Below are 18,024 nucleotides of genomic sequence, written 5' to 3'. Positions count from 1 at the left end.
TTTAGAGATTATGGGCTAAAGGACTTCTAAAACCAATAAATGGATGGATTCCCAAGCACTCTCCTTCAAACTTTGATTTATCCAAAAATTGTGCCTATCATTCAAACATTCAAGGTCATGGCACCGAAGAATGTGCAGCATTGAGAAATAAGATTCACAATATGATTGAAAAAGGAAAAATTATAGTGCAACAAGGACGAAAAAACAACAATTGCAATCCTTCTATGGCGAATACAATCATCGTTCAAGGAGATCCTACAAAGATATATGTTAGGCACTTGACAAGGAAGCGTAAATCACATCAGAGAAATTGATATGGACAAGACTCTTATGAACAAAGTTGGTTTTATTGTTATCAGACCTTATGCCCAAAGCCTTCCTCATTCCTTTAATTTTTCCTTGTAATTCTGAACTACGTTTGACCTGATTTCCTTTTGGATACGTAGGCAACCATTGATGGGTCCGGTCTCTATCAAATAAATTTTCTTTCTTTCCCATGGTCATTCAAAACACTCATTTACAAATTCAAATCTAGACTAATTGACAATCCATGAACATATTTGGCACTTGAACTCGAAGTCGAGCCTTAATGTCCAAATACAAGACAATCACTTTCTTTGGAACTTACAATTTTTCTTTGAGTGAAGCAGGATAAAAAATTTCCCTACTAATAAACTGGGGCAGAATTTTTGAGAAAACCTCAAAAATTTTCATAGAGATGTTTTAAAAGTGAGTATATATCTTATACTCTAAGCTGGGGCAGAAATTTTTGAGAAATCCTCAAAAATTTCATCACAACGGAATGCAACTCTAAAGGCAAAACAAGCACAGGTATGACCCTCTCTCGCCTTTTGAATTTAGGATTTTTCTCTGGATGCAGGAATAAATTATATATGAGCGTACTGTCATATTTAGGAGCTATTATGTAAGTCATACTATCCTCAGATTATTTTTGAAGAGGCTATTATCAACTTTCTTCTACGATTGACTGAATATATATTTAATCTCTCCCGCCTTATTATAATATGACATTTAGGCTCTTCCGCCTTACAATAGGATGTTTAGGCTCGTCTGCCTTACAATACGACATTTAGGCTCGTCTGCCTTACAATAGGATGTTTAGGCTCATCTGCCTTACAATACGACATTTAGGCTCTTCCGCCATACAATAGGATATTTAGGCTCTTCCGCCTTACAATAGGATGTTTAGGCTCTTTCGCCTTACAATAGGATGTTTAGGCTCTTCCGCCTCACAATAGGATGTTTAGGCTCGTCTGCCTTACAATATGACATTTATGCTCGTCTACCTTATAATACGACATTTAGGCCCTTCCCCCTTACAATAGGATGTTTAGGCTCTTCCGCCTTAGGATATTCAGGCTCTTCCGCCTCACAATAGGATGTTTAGGCTCTTCCGCCCTACAATAGGATGTTTAGGCTCTTCCGCCTCACAATAGGATGTTTAGGCTCGTCTGCCTTACAATGCGACATTTAGGCTTGTCTGCCTTATAATACGACATTTAGGCCCTTCCGCCTTACAATAGGATGTTTAGGCTCTTCCGCCTTACAATAGGATGTTTAGGCTCGTCTGCCTTACAATACGACATTTACTCTCGTCTCCCCTTACAACCAGACAATTTTGCTTATATTATTATATGTTTATACTATCAAATATTTTGTAGTTTGACATTATTCTTCAGAGATGGGTTTCAATCCTTCAAGTAGTTAAAGACTATCAAGGCTTGCACTACGTCTTAAACAGATACGTTCCTTATCACCTCTTGTCATTTATCTAGAACTCATATTTTATTACTATTGGTCATACTTTATCTATTTATAAGCTAACGTTTTATCTAGAATTTGCAGATATGATCGATCGCCCCTGATTACAATTATCATGCTATCATCTATCCCAACAAAGACCTGATCAATTTTTTGCTACTCATACTCCGAACCGCGCTCCAAAAGTTGATTGCCTTACTCTATCATGCTCTTCTCGTTTTTCTCTGTCATGCTCTTTTAGACTCTCAATCTCTCTTTTCTCGCTACTCTATTCTTATCCATTCAAGCTGATATCGTGCCTTTCAAATACCTTAGCGCTCTTTCAATTTTTAAGAGTTTCATTTGCTCTTGAATCTAGAACTACACACGACCTGATTCTCGTATAACCAGAGACATGTAGTCGGCTTAATACCAAAGTCTCGGTCGTACCCTTTTCAACTCTATATCGTTTCAATTGATCCAACTGATATCTCTCGTCGGTCGGATAAAATCGGCTACTAAGTCAATGTTGGTTGCCTGACAATTCATTCTTCATTTTCAATCAACCAAGGGGCAGCTGTTGACACCCAATTTTGATCGACCTTTGACCCTGTTTAGGAATACTATTCAATTAAGTACATATTTTAAATTTCTAGAATTTTTAGTCGACTTTGCTTGAAATGATATATTTTAGTATGTTTTAAAACTATCGTAAATATTATTAAAATATTTTAAAATTAATGAATTCCAAATGTTTTAAAATTTAAATGATTTTTCAATTATATAAAAAATAATTTTAATATATGTAGTATTTTAATTAAATAGTAATTCCTACACTTTCCTAAATTTTAAATTCTAGCCTATTCTGTTACAATTTTCTTTCAATTCTAGCCACTTGAATTCGAGTTTATTTCAATCATAGCCCCCCTTTCATTTCAATTCTAGCCATTTTAATTGCAATTGTAGTCATTCCATATTTAATCCAATCTGATTTCAATACATTTTAACTTTTAATCTCATCCATCTATTTTATTAATCGAATCTTAGCCCCTCATTTCAAATTAGATCAACGGTTATGATTAAATCTTTTATTTTCTCAACACAAAAAAACCCCAAAACCTAAAATTCTAACCCATTCTTCTCCCCCTCTCCTTGGCAGCCGCCAGCCCCCATCTCCTCCATTCTCGCCGGCGATAATCGCCACCCTCCAACAGCCAACCGGAGAGAAGCAGCTCCGGCCACCAGCAAGCAACCGCTGGCAGCGTTCCTCTTCCCCGCCTCTCTCCCTCTTTCTCGCCTTTCCTCCCTCCTCCCTTTCTCCCTCTCTCGCGACCCCTCTCCCTTTCCCTTTCCTTGTTCTATCTTCCCCTCTCGCCTTCCTTGCCGTCTCCCCGCGCCTCCCATCAGTGTCAGCAGCAGCAGTCCCCGACGAGAACTCCTGCGCTCGGCCAGCAGCTGCGAAGAGGAGGATCGCCAGGCAGCCCGCGAGAGACAGCAGCAGCCAAGCGAGGAGAAACGGCTCTAGCAACTCCACGCAGCAGCTCCGCACAGCGATCAAGGCAACATTCCGGCGGAATTCAAAAGTCTGTTAAAGACGGATCTGTACAGATCCGTCCAGGTCAGTTTCGTTTCAATTCAAACCTCATTCAAATAAATTTTCCTAGCTTTGACTGAATTACATGCTCGTACTATGCAAGAATAATTTCATGCTACTATCTCGTCGTATATTTTGGTGAGGCAATCGCTGTGATCTTTCTGGATTTCTTTAAATTAGATATCTCGGTCTTTTTAAATTTCCCTCTAATATCTCTTCTTAGCTTGTGAACCGCTATGTTAATCTGCTCATGTTCTAAAGTATTAAGGGATATGATAATTGATGATTCCTAAATGTTTGTGTTATATGATTTAAGCCTTTAATTAGTGATAAGATGAATGTCTTTTATTTTATTTATTCTATTGCACTCTAAGATGATGTCTAAATCCTCTTATGTTTATAATGAGTTAAACCAATAGATTTTTTTAATATACATTTATGTGCCTTTGCATTTAGCATGCTTATTCTACCTGAAAGGTATGGCTTCTCTGGATGTTTTTATAATTATGCATTATTGGTAGCTTTATAAATTGTGTAATCCGTTCATGATTGTGTCTCCGTTTTAATATTCGGTTGTGTTGGTTAAATTTAAAAGAATGTGTTGTTTGGATTGAAGATTAGAGTTAACACCTTCACACCTCTAGTATTATTTAGAGTTACCAATCCTTTAAGAGTAATGCTGACTCTTTTCTTTTTAAGTTATATCAATTAACTATGGTATATTGGCATGTTTCTATTTCCTTTTAATTATTTGAGCATGTTGAATGGATTGCTTAGTTTGAATAATAAGGTAATTTAATTTGCTTGTGATACAACTTTATAAAAAAATTGGAATTGTTGTTACCTCTCCTAAATTAGTTTATTAGAAAGATGCATAGAATCTCTCTTTGTGATATTTAAGGAAAATGAATTAACTTTTTTTTAGTGAATATCTTTTTGCTATTGGTAAATGATGTTGCTATGATAAGTGAATATTTGGTACTTAATTGGAAGCAATATTGCCTTGTGTATTATTCATTATTTTGTCATAAATTATTCCGATTTGCCTTATTATTTGTGGAATGATTTTATTTCGATTATATTTGGTAATGTTTGATTGATTTATTTCTCTTATTAAAGAGATAATCCTCCATAATTGCTCAAAAATGATTCTTTTCCTTTAAAATCATGACCTCTCCACTATTATAAAATAAGGCATTTATTTCATTCCTTTCTCATGGTTGAATTCATCAACTCATACACTCATTCACTCTCAATCACAAGTTCTATCATCACTCTCCCTTCTCTCATTGCTCTCTTGCTACTTTAATAACACATTAATATTCCGGTAAATATTCAAGTGTTCTTCTTCGCTATTTTGCTACTTTGTTCGAGTAAAAGGTGAATCAATTTGTTTGCTTAACCGGTTAGTATTCTTAACATTTACACTATCTTTACATTCACACATTTGTGTAAGCTATTGTCTGTTTTTTTTATATATGTAGAATTCGTCATTAAACAATTGCATATTGTCTCACCTTGACTAATAAGTGTGATTACTTGTGTAGTTATTTGATTATTTTGACAGGCTTCAAACTTGAAGTTCAAGTTGAAGATTAATTGAAGAAAGATTTATTTGTTTATTTGAATGTGTGTGTGTGTGTGTGTATATATATATATATATATATTTTCCTATTTATTTATTCGAATGTTGTAACAATTGTAACACTAAAGATCATATATATATAAATTTATTTGGGGGGTCGTCTAGGGGAGGGGGATTTATATGCTTACTTGTTCATTAAATTTTTAGAAATCATGCCTATAGGTTTGTCTTTAATCACCTAGAATTATTGTTTGTAGGTGTTATAATCCAATCAATTGTTTGATGCTTTATTAATAAGTCTGAAAAATAATAAACTAGATTCCATTATTTTTAATGTTAAAATCAAATCATAATAATTTAGTAGGTTGATTAGGTGCTAACTTTTAGCATTATCTTGTCATGTAGAAACCATGCCTAAGGATTAAATTGTTCATAACATTTAAATTACAAAATTATGCATATATGTGTTACTTTTTGAACACCTAGAAATCATGTCTATAGGCTTGTAAATAAACTTTTAACATATCCATAAAAAATAGAACTTGTTTGTGCATATTTGTGCCCTCCCCCTAAAATTAGTTAATTTATTTCATGAGTAATCCCATTCGTCTTCTTGAAGATTTCCGCATTCCTTTCAATATGTTATTTTCTTAAAATAATAATGATACTAAAATTATTTCATGGATTTAACAAATTATTTGGCTTTAAATATATTTCGTCGTAAAACCTTTGCATTTAATAAATTTACCACCTTAATGTTCTACTAGTTTTAGCACTTACAAAGTTTTGTAACATAATTTTCTTAAAAGTCATTTATTCAATCTTCCTTTGAAATTTTGGATTGATTATGACATTATTTTTGAAATAAATTACAAGTACTATCTCCTAACCTATCGTTAGTGGGAAAGTCAAAGGAACTATGAGGTCTAGTTCCAATTTTTAAACCGACACATCCTCGGAAGTACCACCTACCCATGAATTTCAAAAGAAATGATGTGCATTTATATGTAAATGTTTATGTGCCTATATGCAAACTAAATCTTTCAAATCATTTTTTCAAAAACATAAACTATTTTTAGACCGACCTCAAATTAAAATTGTTTCTATGGTCGAGGAGCGCAATCAACAATATCGTGACATCATCCCTATAAAGAAACAAACATAATAAATAAAAATTTCATATTCAAAACTTGCTCAACTTTCAAAACTTTACTTTCTCACATATTAATTGCTTAGTATTACAAATTTTGTTTTATAACATAGTCTCACATGCTTAATAAAAATAAAAATTTGATCGTTTATTTATTGCTATAACTTAGCCTTGCATGCTCAAATTAATTAAAAAAATAATTTTATATTTGTTATCACTTAGCAAGATTAAATAAATTAATAAATGAAGTGACCTTGATTGCTAATTGTAACCCCCACATAGATTGCATGAGATACGGTCGGGACTCACATTTGTGGACCTCGAGGGATGCCTAACACCTTCCCCTCGAGGTAACTTGAACCCTTACCCTAATTTCTGGCTCGCTGACCTTAGCTAGACTTAGTTAGGTTAGATAGGTGGCCTAACGCGCCTTAATTCGTTAGGTGGCGACTCCAAACTCGAAAATACCAAACGAGTTGTTAGGTCGTGCACAAAATCTGTTTTCTGCGAAAATGGGGCGCGACAGAATGGCGACTCCAAACTCGAAAATCCCAAAAGAGTTGTTAGGTCGTGCACAAAACCCATTTTCTGCGAAAATGGGGCGCGATAATTATATTGCTTACTTTATAGCCTCCTTATACAATTTTGTATATAAATGTATAATTTATCTTAGTATCTGATTTTGCTTATACAATATTGGTTGTATAAATATAAAATTTATCTTACTATTTGTTTTTGTGTTTGTGATGATTCATCCTTTATAATGTCTCCTTATACAATTCAGGTTGTATAAATATAGTTTTTCTGTATGTACTCTAATATGTCTTTTACTAGCCAATGAAGTCATTTTCAGAATTTATGTATAAAAAATTAAATTATACATATACCTTTGTGAGCTTAAGAATAGCAACAACAAACAGAAAATGTATTTATACATATTATAGCAACTTAAGTTTTTAACTTATACACATTTTCAAATTATCCAAAATTCTCTATAACTTATACACACAATTATAGCTTTATACAAATATACAATTCACCATAAACACTAAATATGTATATGTATATAACTGACAAATTCGTAAAAACAGACAACAACTACATACAATTATACAATTCACTAAATAACACTAAATGTGTGTGTGTGTGTGTGTGTGTATATATATATATATATATATATATATATATATATATATATATATATATATATAAAATAGATTCGAACAAACAAACAACATTCTTATACATTATACCAGAAATCAACAATTCTCATATCAGAATTTCAAAATTATGAATAAATTTATCACAATTTTTTCTAGATTTCAAATTAATTATTCAAATCAATTATGGACAAATATACACAACTCAATATACATTCGATGCAAATGAAAAACGAAATCTGAATTTTAAACTTCATTGTTGACAAAAACAAAATCAAAATTAGAGTATGTTTTCATCATGAAATTACCTCCTGTGTTTATCTCTGAAAATAAATTTATCTCGCTTGTTTGATTAATACCTTCAATAGGTCGATCAATTTTTTTGAATTGTCTTCAATGGAGCAATTTCGAGTGAAGTAGAAGAAGATGGAATAAAATTGAAACGGAAATTGTGTGAATTGTGGGATCCTTTTCCTTATTTATCTACCAGATTATACCGCCTATTTTTATTTTTATTTTTAAAAAAATTGAATTGTTTAAAAGGCAAATGGTGTCTAACGATTATACACAAAAAGACATCCATAGTAGACTAAAATTTTGCTACGGAACACAATTTTAAAATATTTGCTATAGGCTACAATTGTGCATTTTTATTTGCTATATATAAAATTTGCCCAATATTTTTTGCAGAAAAGACTCAAATATACCATCAAACTCTTAGAAAAAACCTATTTATACCATTGTTAATATTTTCAACGCATGATACAAATAAACTTTTTCTAATAGTTTGATGATATATTTAAATCTTTTTCCTTTTTTAGGAAGAAGGTACAATTACCTCCTAGATTATGATCGAAATTCTTAAAACACACATTAACTATTATCCCACTGAACTCATTTTATATATAATATTGTACAACTCTGACTTATGCGGCACACTCTGTAACTCCACGCAATTAAAGCGCATGAGAGATATCTCGATGCCACGTAAGTCATTTAGTGTAAAAAATTACCAAAAAAATGAGGTCATGGGTAATAGAACTTTAGTTTAATTAAGATGTGTAACTATAATTTGGGTCATAGTAGGAAGGTATTTCTACCTTTATCCTTTTTTTATTCGGTATTTCATATTCATACTCCCTCCTTTCCAATTAATGTGAGGTGATTTAATTCGACAAAAAATTTAAAAAAAAAGAATTTAAATTTGTGTTTTATCGAAAAAGGTGATTTTTCGAAAAGAGTTTGTTATTTTTAAGGGTATTTTTAACTTTTAGGAGTCGCCACTTAATTTTTAAGAAAAATCAAGAAAACTCATTTCCAAAACAACTTAAACAGAAAAAATCGTTTTGAAAATATTTTAGTGGGTTCAGGATTCATATTAGTGTCTTAGGAAGGTGTAAGGCACCTAAGACACTCCGCTAACTTACGGTTTTCCGGCGATTAACTTATTTGACTATTTTGTTTTAACTTTTGCGAATTGAAGTTGAGCTTATTTCATTACAAGTTTCGTAACATTTATGGTTCTGATATTCCGTTAAAGTTAAACCTTTTAAATTATAACTCTAAGCAAACTTGTGAATTGACATTTTATTGTTTTGAGATTCAGTTTTAGTTTTTGAGTTCGATAAAGCAAAAGGCGTTCAGTGGGATTTGGAGTTTTCTAATCCTAGACTAACGTCACTCAAGCAAATATATAAGCGAATACTAAAAAGGAGAGAGAGAGAGATTCGGGTCCAAGTCTTCGAGTTCTGTTCGCCTTGATCGAAACTTGGACCCACCTGTTTTTGGGTTTTAACCCATTTTTCCATCTGTCCTAGTCTAAACATTACAAGATAAAATATAAGAGGAATAAGGAAAGAAAAATGACAAGGGCTTATGCCCATTACAAATATATACAATACACAAAATAAAGGAATTTGAAATCAATTTCTTCAAGTTCTTCAATCTTCGCGATTCCGATTTTGACTTTCTACGTTTGCCTCGACGGATTGACTCGATGAAAGAATTTTGAGCCTTTACGGCTCTCCCAAGATGCAAGGAATGAAATGAAGTCCCAAGACGGACTCGGGAGGAATTTCACATGTAGACCAAACGGAAAGAGCATTATTAGTGTACAATCCAATAGTCATAAATGTAGAAAGAATAAATTACTTCCCCTGCAAAAATACACACCTACACAAGATTGTATAAATTTACAAGCAATTGTTTCAAAAAATGACATTTAAAGGAAGTGATAAACTTAAAGAGCTATTAAGAAGGCCCAATAGTCGCTACTTAAAGACAATTATCCCTCGATCGCGGGTGATGACAAATGGTTACTATTTGAAATTAAAACATGTAGATAGAACATAACTAGGCATGAAGAAACACTGCTTATAAAAAAAAACTAACCTAAAGGCAATGAGAAATAACCTTATTTTTCATACGTTTCCCAAAAAAAGTAATAACACTATGAGTGAAACCATCTTGACTTTAATAGAGAAAAAAAAAATATCGAAAACGTAGGTCACGCTAGCAGACGAACATCAACCTATAGAACATATTTGAGATAGGTTTAACAAGATTGAGATGCGCCAACTCAAGGTGCTTCACCGAGATGGCTCTAGCAAGACATGACTGACCACTAAACTATCGAATATTCATTGAAAACTATAGAAATTCAAAACGCATATTTTAAACTAAAATCAGCCTACTCACGGCAAAATATTCATGAGGAACAAAAGCTTAACTCCATTTTTAACACCATATTGACTAGATCAAAAGAGATAGCACAACTCAAATAATGATTAACGCGGAATGTGATAAACTCGAACCAATGTGGTGTAACATGCTGCAGAAGTTTTCAAAACAGAGTACCTCATACCGAAAACATTAAAGCTTCATATAACTTAAAAGAACATCACAAGCACAGAGATGGATTCTTTTAGGAACACACGCACAACATGTCAAAATATCAAGAATACGAGGACAAATAACAGCAACACAAGCCTCGTAAAGATCATTCTCATGTTTAACAGATTCGATTCCGCAATGAAAACAACAACAACAAAAAAAACAGAGGATCGACCAGCAGCAGCATCCAGAACGCCAAAGCAACAAGAATTTCACTTTCGAAACAAAACAAAAAAAAACGAAGAAATAAAACGGAGCGGGGAATTACCTTCTTCGGAGCAGCGATTGGGACGAGAACGAGCAGGGAGCGACGACTTCACCGGAACGCTACTGTTCAAGAGCGACAGACGAGGAAACTCAAGCCAAGGGACGCGACTATACCACTTCTTCCTCTTTTCTACCAGCCTTCCAACTCTTTCGATTTTTTTTTAATCCCTCTATGATGCTCTTCAGTTCTTACAGAAACACAACACACAAAACAAAGGTCTTGCTCTATTTTAAACAAGAGACAGAGATGAGCAAGACTCCCCGAACAAAATCTCTTTCTTAATTTATTTTTTTTTCAACCAAAAACCGTCCCCTGCTGTCCTTCTTCAACAGACGAGAACAAACATGTTTTTTCAAAATCCTCCCTTTAATGTGGCAAAATAGGGAGTTTATAAAGAGAAGCTTCCTCGACAAAACGAGGGTATCCTCGTATTTTCAACCCCAGGTTTGAATTTCAAAATCTCCAACGGATTGAGGGCATGTGGAGGGTCGAGATTAATCGTGGTACTAGGTGGGTGACGTGTCTTCATCTCCCAACGAGCAAGGACGAGTTGTGTCGTCTTGCGCTTTGCAGAGCCGCGCGACAGAGCAACAGGACAGCAGGTGTCCGTTGCTACTTCCCCACCACGCGCGATGAGAGAGACGAGGAAAGAGAGGGTTCGCGTGGGAGAGGTCACGTGAGGTGACGCGGGGGAGGAGAGGGAGAGGGGTTCGTGCGTGAGGTGACGCGGGTGGTTCCCGTTTTGCTGGGTTTTTTTTTTTAACGAGGAAAGGGAAAGAAGGAGGGGAGGGGCGCGTGAGGGCTACTGGGATCGTGGGGGAAGAGGGGAAGAAGAAAGGGAAGACGGGTCGGGTAGGAGAGCTGGATTCGGGGCGGGTCAAAGGGATGTGGGTTAAATTAAAGGAGGTTGGGCCTGGGAATTGGGTTTGTTCTTTTTAAAAGCTGAAGTGGGCTGGAATAGGGAGGATTGGGCCTCAGAATTGGGTTGGTAAGTTGGGAGAAGACCCAAAATGGTTCTAAAGAAAAAGAGTTAAGTTTAATGAATGGTCAATTAATTTAAAGTAAGACGAATTTGGCGTAAATTTATTAACGAGCTTACTTACCTAGTAATAAAATTTTTAAAATAGTGACTCATGATTTTAAACTAAGATGGAATGATTATCAAAATCGAAATATTTTGGGATGATTTTCGAATATACACAAGATATACCGTCTATATACACAACTATGTAAACATTATATCGTTATATTTTTGCAAAATTATAAAACTAATTAATTTAAATAATTTGAAAAATTTACGAAGCTCGATAATTAATTTACACCGACGCGGGTCAAAATTGGGTGTCAACAATTTGTTGTCCAAAGTAAATGATAAAATTTTGTATGGTAATAAATCATTTCATTAAAGATAATATAAATATTTTATAGTTTAATTATTACATAATATAAAAATATATATATATTTTTTATTGAGACAGACTAAAAAAAGAAAGTAAACAAATTGAGACAGAGAGTCAAACCGGAATCACTAATGAACTAATCGTGCTTGAATGTTAGAATCTCTAATTGGATAAAAAGAAAAAAAAAAGAAAAAGAGTAAACGCGGTCAAATCAGTGTTCGGTTTGTATAATTTCAAAGAAATTTCAATGGTTCCATCAAAATTTTGATTGGTTTTGCTACAAAATCGCTAATTTTTTCGTCTCCTGATTACACAATCATCATTTTTTTCTATTTTTTCAGGTATGTTATACACTATACTCTTCTATTTCTTCATTTTTTTTGTAAAATATATTTTTTCCATCGCATTTGACTTTGAATTATCTCTCCTATCCGAATGCTCAGAAATTCTCTGTTCTTGCTGAGTTTCTCGGCTTGGGCGGTGAATTTCTCAGGTTTGTAAATTTTTTTGAAATTTTTTAGTTTGATTTATTTTGAATCTGATTGAAATTGTGAGTTTTTTTTTTTTGATGTAGAGATATTGCGGTTTGGGTATAAAAATGGGTGAGCATTTGGTTGTGAAAGATGAGGACCGGGTCCGGGTTGGGAATACAGATGCATTATCATCATCAGGGGAACAGATTGAAAATGGGAAGAAGGCAACGGAAGTAGTGGAAGGAATTGGAGCTTCGTCTTCGAATTCGAAGACGATGAAGGAAAAGGAATTGGCTGTTGAGGAAGAAGAAGAAGGGAATGAGGAGGTGCCGTTAATTGGGGGTGCAGAGTGCCGTATTTGTCAAGATGAAGATTCTTTGAATAATTTGGAGAGTCCTTGTGCTTGTTGTGGAAGTCTCAAGGTGAAATTTTCTGTTTTCACCTTACTTTTTTTAGCTTTGTTGTTAGCAAACTTAATCATTGGCGAAATAGATTTTTGACCTAACTCAAACCTTAAAGCGATGAGGTAAGATGATCATTTTTTAATCGCGCAATCAATGCCTAGGCAAAACATGATATGGGGGGGGGGGGGGGGGGAGACAACATTGGATAAACCAAGAATTGAAATGAGTTTGACTCTGATACCAGCTAAAGAAATGGACTTTGAATTTAACTTAACCTGAGAGCTAGCTAATGAGATGAGGATTTCCCAAGAACGTGACCCCACATTCTAGATCCCGCAAATGATGTGGGAAAATTTTAACACACACATCTTACAGTTTAGGGGTTTTGTGAGCTTATAAGGTAGCTATATTTTCCTTATTGTTCGTATCTGATCTAAATAAATCAACCATGTGTTAGTGTTGTACTAGTTAGTGTCCATTATATGAATCCTCTAAATTCATTTTGCTCATCTAGTGTCTAAAAGGATCATCATAATAATACATCTATTAGGCTGACTTTCAATAGCCGACCGCTACTCTCCTCCTTTATAGCTTGAGATCAGTTGTATTTTCAGAAGCTAACATAGTCAGAGTTCCAGATTTGCTCCAAAATTAAAAATATTTATGTGCTCAAATTGTACTAGGTTGTATCCGAATATTTACACTTCTTAATTATAGACACTTGAGATAAGTGGAAGTTAATTGTTGTTTTATTCATGGTCAGTGAATTCGACCTCTCCCTTGTCAAACATCACGCAAACTTTGGCTCTGATGCTTAGTGTATATGAAGAGAAAATCCCTCTGACATGTTCACTTGAATTTCTTTGACCATTCAATTAGTTGATATATTTTCCCCCTAATTTGATCATATCTTGACTTCCTTAAAATTTTGCCGTAGAAGTCAGTTTTAATGTTTGTTGCATTAAGATCTTTCTCCTGGACATGTCAACAATCAATTGTTAACCCTCCGATATCCGATATCTTATCTACACCTTCCGAATATTGCCCCTATATAGTTGCACAACACTTGGTGTTGCTGTTCTCATTTTATTTTACTTATAAACTATGTGATCTCTATACTTGTATTTCAAGAGGTTTTGCTCTACATCCTGTTTACAGTTTACCTCACTTTCTTTCTTCAATTTGCTTTTTACTTTTAGTTGGAATAGTAAATTTGTACAAGTACTGATGGTTTTAGTGGAAACGATTGATCTGCAGTATGCACATCGAAAGTGTGTTCAACACTGGTGCAACGAGAAGGGTGATATTACTTGTGAGATTTGCCATCAGGTATGTTTGTGTGTTGTTTTGCACCGTATCTTGCATGTTGTGAGATTGGTAAGAGGACTTTTCTATTAAATAAGCAACTTCTCATGTCATGTCAAAAGGAAAAAAAGCATCCTCCAACAAAAAGTGCAATATCATATTTTCTTGTTTGTGAAGCTGTCCGTCTCTTTCATCTGTTATGGAAAAAAGGATCCTTTTTACTTTAAAGCACATGGAACTGAATCATAGTAGTCAATTTATATATGCTTCATTTTTGTGATATGAGCATACATGTCAATGAGGATGTTTCTTGGCAAAGTACTTCAGATGGCACTAGAATTTTAGTATTGTAAATGTTTTATTTTTCTAAAATATCAACATTATAACTATAATTTGATGTATTACATATGCATGGATAGAATCAGTACTTCGTTTTATCAGACAATGTTTTGGCTATCTATCTGTCTTTTTGGAGAACTTGGGATTGAGCGATTCTTTTGAATTCTAGCATATTCTATTGGCCATCTACTTTATTTATATAATAAATTTCCATTTTCATTCTCAAATGCAGCAATACCAGCCTGGTTACACTGCCCCTCCTCGAGCTCGGTCAGAGGATACTATTATAGATATTGGGTGAGTTTAACTTTTCTTTAGTGCAGGTTTCTTTGTTAGGTATGTCTTAAATTTTCCTTTTTCAAGTAGCTTTTCAGTAGCATTGTTAAAGGCATGCTTGAGTAGCTCACAACACCGGCTGAACTCTCTGCTAGGATATGCGTGTTCTACTGAGGCACCAAGATGGTGAAGCATTCACTTTAGAAAATTCCAACAAACCAACAGTTATTCTTCTTAATTTGGCTACTTTAGGAGAGTCATAGATGGTATCTTGAAGAGGGCAACTCTAGACAATAAGTATAACGATTAAATCAATGTAGTAATTGTTAAGAGAACAATACAAAAAGAAAAAATATGTAATATGTGATACCAATGAGAGTCGTCAGGGCATTAAGGAGGAGGATCCTACAGATGAATATGCTCGTATTTAGGAACAGAAAATTGTTATAAGGGAACTACTGATTGAATCTGCATCTGCATATTTGGGGTGGTTTATGAACTTGATTGACCTGCCTACTTTCCTTTTTTTTTTTCCCACTAATAAAAATATTTCCTATTCCTCTGTTGATATAATTGTTATTTGTCCATACATATACATGTTGGTGTGTGCATGTGTGTGTATATTAATACATAAAAACAACTTTTTCTTGGGCTAGCTCATTCTAATGGCAGTTAAAGATGAAGTTCCAGATGTGCTTTGCCTTTGACAATAATGTGTGCAGTCCATTGTGTCATATTATTACCCACTGATTCTTTTTCCAAATATTAGTTAAGTGGCGTTGGTCACAAGATTCAATATTTCTCCGCAGTTCATTAGCTCTTTGGGTTGCTTAATTGTTTTGCAGGGGAGGATGGCAAATTGCTGGCACACCTCTGGAATTACACGATCCTCGCCTTTTGGCAATTAGAGAGGCTGAACGCCAACTTTTGGAAGCTGAATATGATGATTATAATGCTACAAATGCAAGTGGTGTTGCATTCTGCCGTTCTGCTGCTCTAATTGTAAGCATTTACTGCTATTTATCCCAGAAGAAATCTAGAATTATTAGTAGACGTTTGGGTATGGATTTGGTTGAAACTTGAAAAAAAGTATTTTTGAAGATGAAAAATGGTATTTGGAAGTTGAAATTGTGTTTGAACATGCATGTCACTTGAAAAGCATTGAAGTTTGTGAGTGGAAAATGTTCTTACTTGAAAAACTCATCTTCATAAACGAACCAATTCAATTGAATATTTATTTTTTGATTCTTTAATCTGTTAGAAAAAGATATAATCAAAAAGTCATTCCAATATATAACCAAACAATGCTTTGAAAATAATATTGGAAAAAAAGAAAAAATTATGTCCAAACAGACCCTATAGAAACACGTAAAGGTAACTGTCCTCTCTGGCCCTAAGCCTCTAGCACTGCATTTCTGTCATTGCTTCTTGCTTGATTCACCTTGTAGGAGTGGGTTAGATGCTTCCAAAATTTTGAGATTTGTCTAACATATATGTTGCCTCTTCCACTGTCCTTATTCATTTACCTCAAGATTTTCTTTATCCTCTACGTTTCAATTGGCTGTGAAGAAAATATGAAGAGAAATAGTATCGTATATTTCCATGATATAGATGATAATGTATATACCATATGTCCGAGCTGATGTCTATACACAGGCACATATGCATGTATATATACAAATTTGCGCTTAATTCTGATGATCTACATACAATTGTGGCAGTTAATGGCTTTTCTGCTCTTGCGACATGCATTACCTGTAGCAGATGCAGATGGAGATGACGAAGATCCCTCTGCTTTCTTCTCGGTAATTTTTAATATATGTTATGCTCTATCTACCTCTATCTGTTTCTCGTAAAAGGATGTATTATTCTGTTTCTCGTAAAAGGATTTATTATTACTGCTTGAATATAACTCCCATAAATGTATGGTATGCAGCTTTTCTTGCTTCGGTTAATTGGCTTTCTTTTACCTTGCTACATCATGGTCTGGGCCATCAGCATTTTGCAGCAGCGCAGGCAAAGAGAGGTTGGTGTTAGTTTTGCTGTTTGAACGATTTTCCTCAACATTTTGCCATGATGAATCAGTCGAATACATTGAAACATGCGCCATTTTTGGTTATATAATTAAATGTAAAGCTTGTTTTCATGGTTTGGTGAAAGCAGGAAGCTGCAGCATTAGCAACAGCACAATTTGCATTTGTGGTACAATCTGGGCAGCCAACAGGTGTACAGTTTGCCATGGCATCAGCTACACCATCTGTTCCTGCATCAACGGACTCTTCGTCTGTGCCTGCACCAATGGATCGGGTTTAATATTGTCACATGCGAATATTGGTTCCTGTCATGAAAGCTTCCAGCTGCAACGAGCCTCGTTTATTAAACGTAGATGCTGCGTCGTTTTGTAAGTAGTATTGTGGATATAATAGCAGCATCTCATGAACCAACAATTTTACCAAGCTGTATATTAAAATTCTTTTGATCTTGGTATGTATGTATGACATTTAGTAACCATTTTTCACATCTGGTTGAGACCAGTTTTGTATAATGTCTTGTAGAAACCTTCATTTTTTTTTTATTTTGCATTTCAGTTGGCTAAATTTATTTTACTCTATTGTTAAATATAGATAATATGTATAAAGATTATGCCAAAAGATTTTGGTAGCTTTCGCTTTTAAATTATCCAGGAAGACAATTACATATGAACATTCATGTAAAAGATATGAATCAAAAACATATGCAATTTCTATTTATTTTTTTTAAGTATTGACTATATTCATAAATTTATTTGAGTATCAGTGGCAAGGGTATTTTTAAACTACTCTTAGTAATAATGATAAGGTATTTAGGTGATGCAAGATAAATTTTTAAAAAAGGAAAAACTATTTAATTCTATAAAATTCCTATTATATTTACTAATTTGCTCTGTAGTTTGACGTGTATGATTTAATATCAAATTTCAAATCATATAGAAGAGAGGAAAGAGTTGGATATATGCGAATTCATTTGAGTATTGTTTATTTAGAACAAATTACGTTTAATTTTGACCTCATGTATTCGAGATACATGTATCTAAAGTTCAAAATCTAATAAGATTTGTAAAGCTTCAAATACACATATTCATAATCTAAAATCTAGTAAGATTCGTGATATTAGAAATTATCATAAATTTAAGTAATAACTCACGAATTCGTGAAATTTATGTAAGTTATCCAAAAATGAATTCAATAGTTGGAGCTTTGGCCCTCTTTGTTGCTACTTTTAGTAATAGGGAGTGGCAAAATCAAACTCAACCTATCCAACCTGCTCAACCCGATTAAGTTTGAGTTGATTATTAATTCGTCCATTTATTAACTCAACTCATTTTAACTCATTAAAAATTGGGTTGATGTGTATCCGAATTGGTTCATGATAAATCTT

General features: G+C 33.9%; 1 protein-coding gene across 3 annotated transcripts; it reads left to right on the top strand.

Annotated features, from left to right (window-relative positions):
* The first annotated feature begins 11,896 nt into the window (after positions 1-11,896).
* Positions 11,897-17,357, top strand: LOC101247951 (uncharacterized). Of its 3 annotated transcripts, XM_026029820.2 has the most exons (9): positions 11,922-12,151; positions 12,254-12,303; positions 12,385-12,705; positions 13,945-14,016; positions 14,564-14,628; positions 15,453-15,609; positions 16,329-16,412; positions 16,544-16,633; positions 16,771-17,357. In XM_026029820.2, the coding sequence occupies exons 3-9, from the start codon at positions 12,409-12,411 to the stop codon at positions 16,918-16,920; spliced, it is 915 nt and encodes a 304-aa protein (XP_025885605.1). In that variant the 5' UTR covers positions 11,922-12,151; positions 12,254-12,303; positions 12,385-12,408; the 3' UTR covers positions 16,921-17,357. The 3 variants fall into 3 exon arrangements, with proteins under 3 accessions (XP_010321959.1, XP_025885605.1, XP_004228377.1); XM_010323657.4 differs by lacking the exon at positions 12,254-12,303 and having other exon boundaries at positions 11,897-12,151; XM_004228329.5 differs by lacking the exon at positions 11,922-12,151 and having other exon boundaries at positions 12,164-12,303.
* The last annotated feature ends 667 nt before the right edge of the window (positions 17,358-18,024 follow it).

Source organism: Solanum lycopersicum, chromosome 1, assembly GCF_036512215.1.
Source record: "Solanum lycopersicum chromosome 1, SLM_r2.1".
Classification (NCBI taxonomy): domain Eukaryota; kingdom Viridiplantae; phylum Streptophyta; class Magnoliopsida; order Solanales; family Solanaceae; genus Solanum; species Solanum lycopersicum.
Note: the sequence above shows the minus strand (reverse complement) of the source record. Positions and strands in the feature narration are given on the sequence as shown.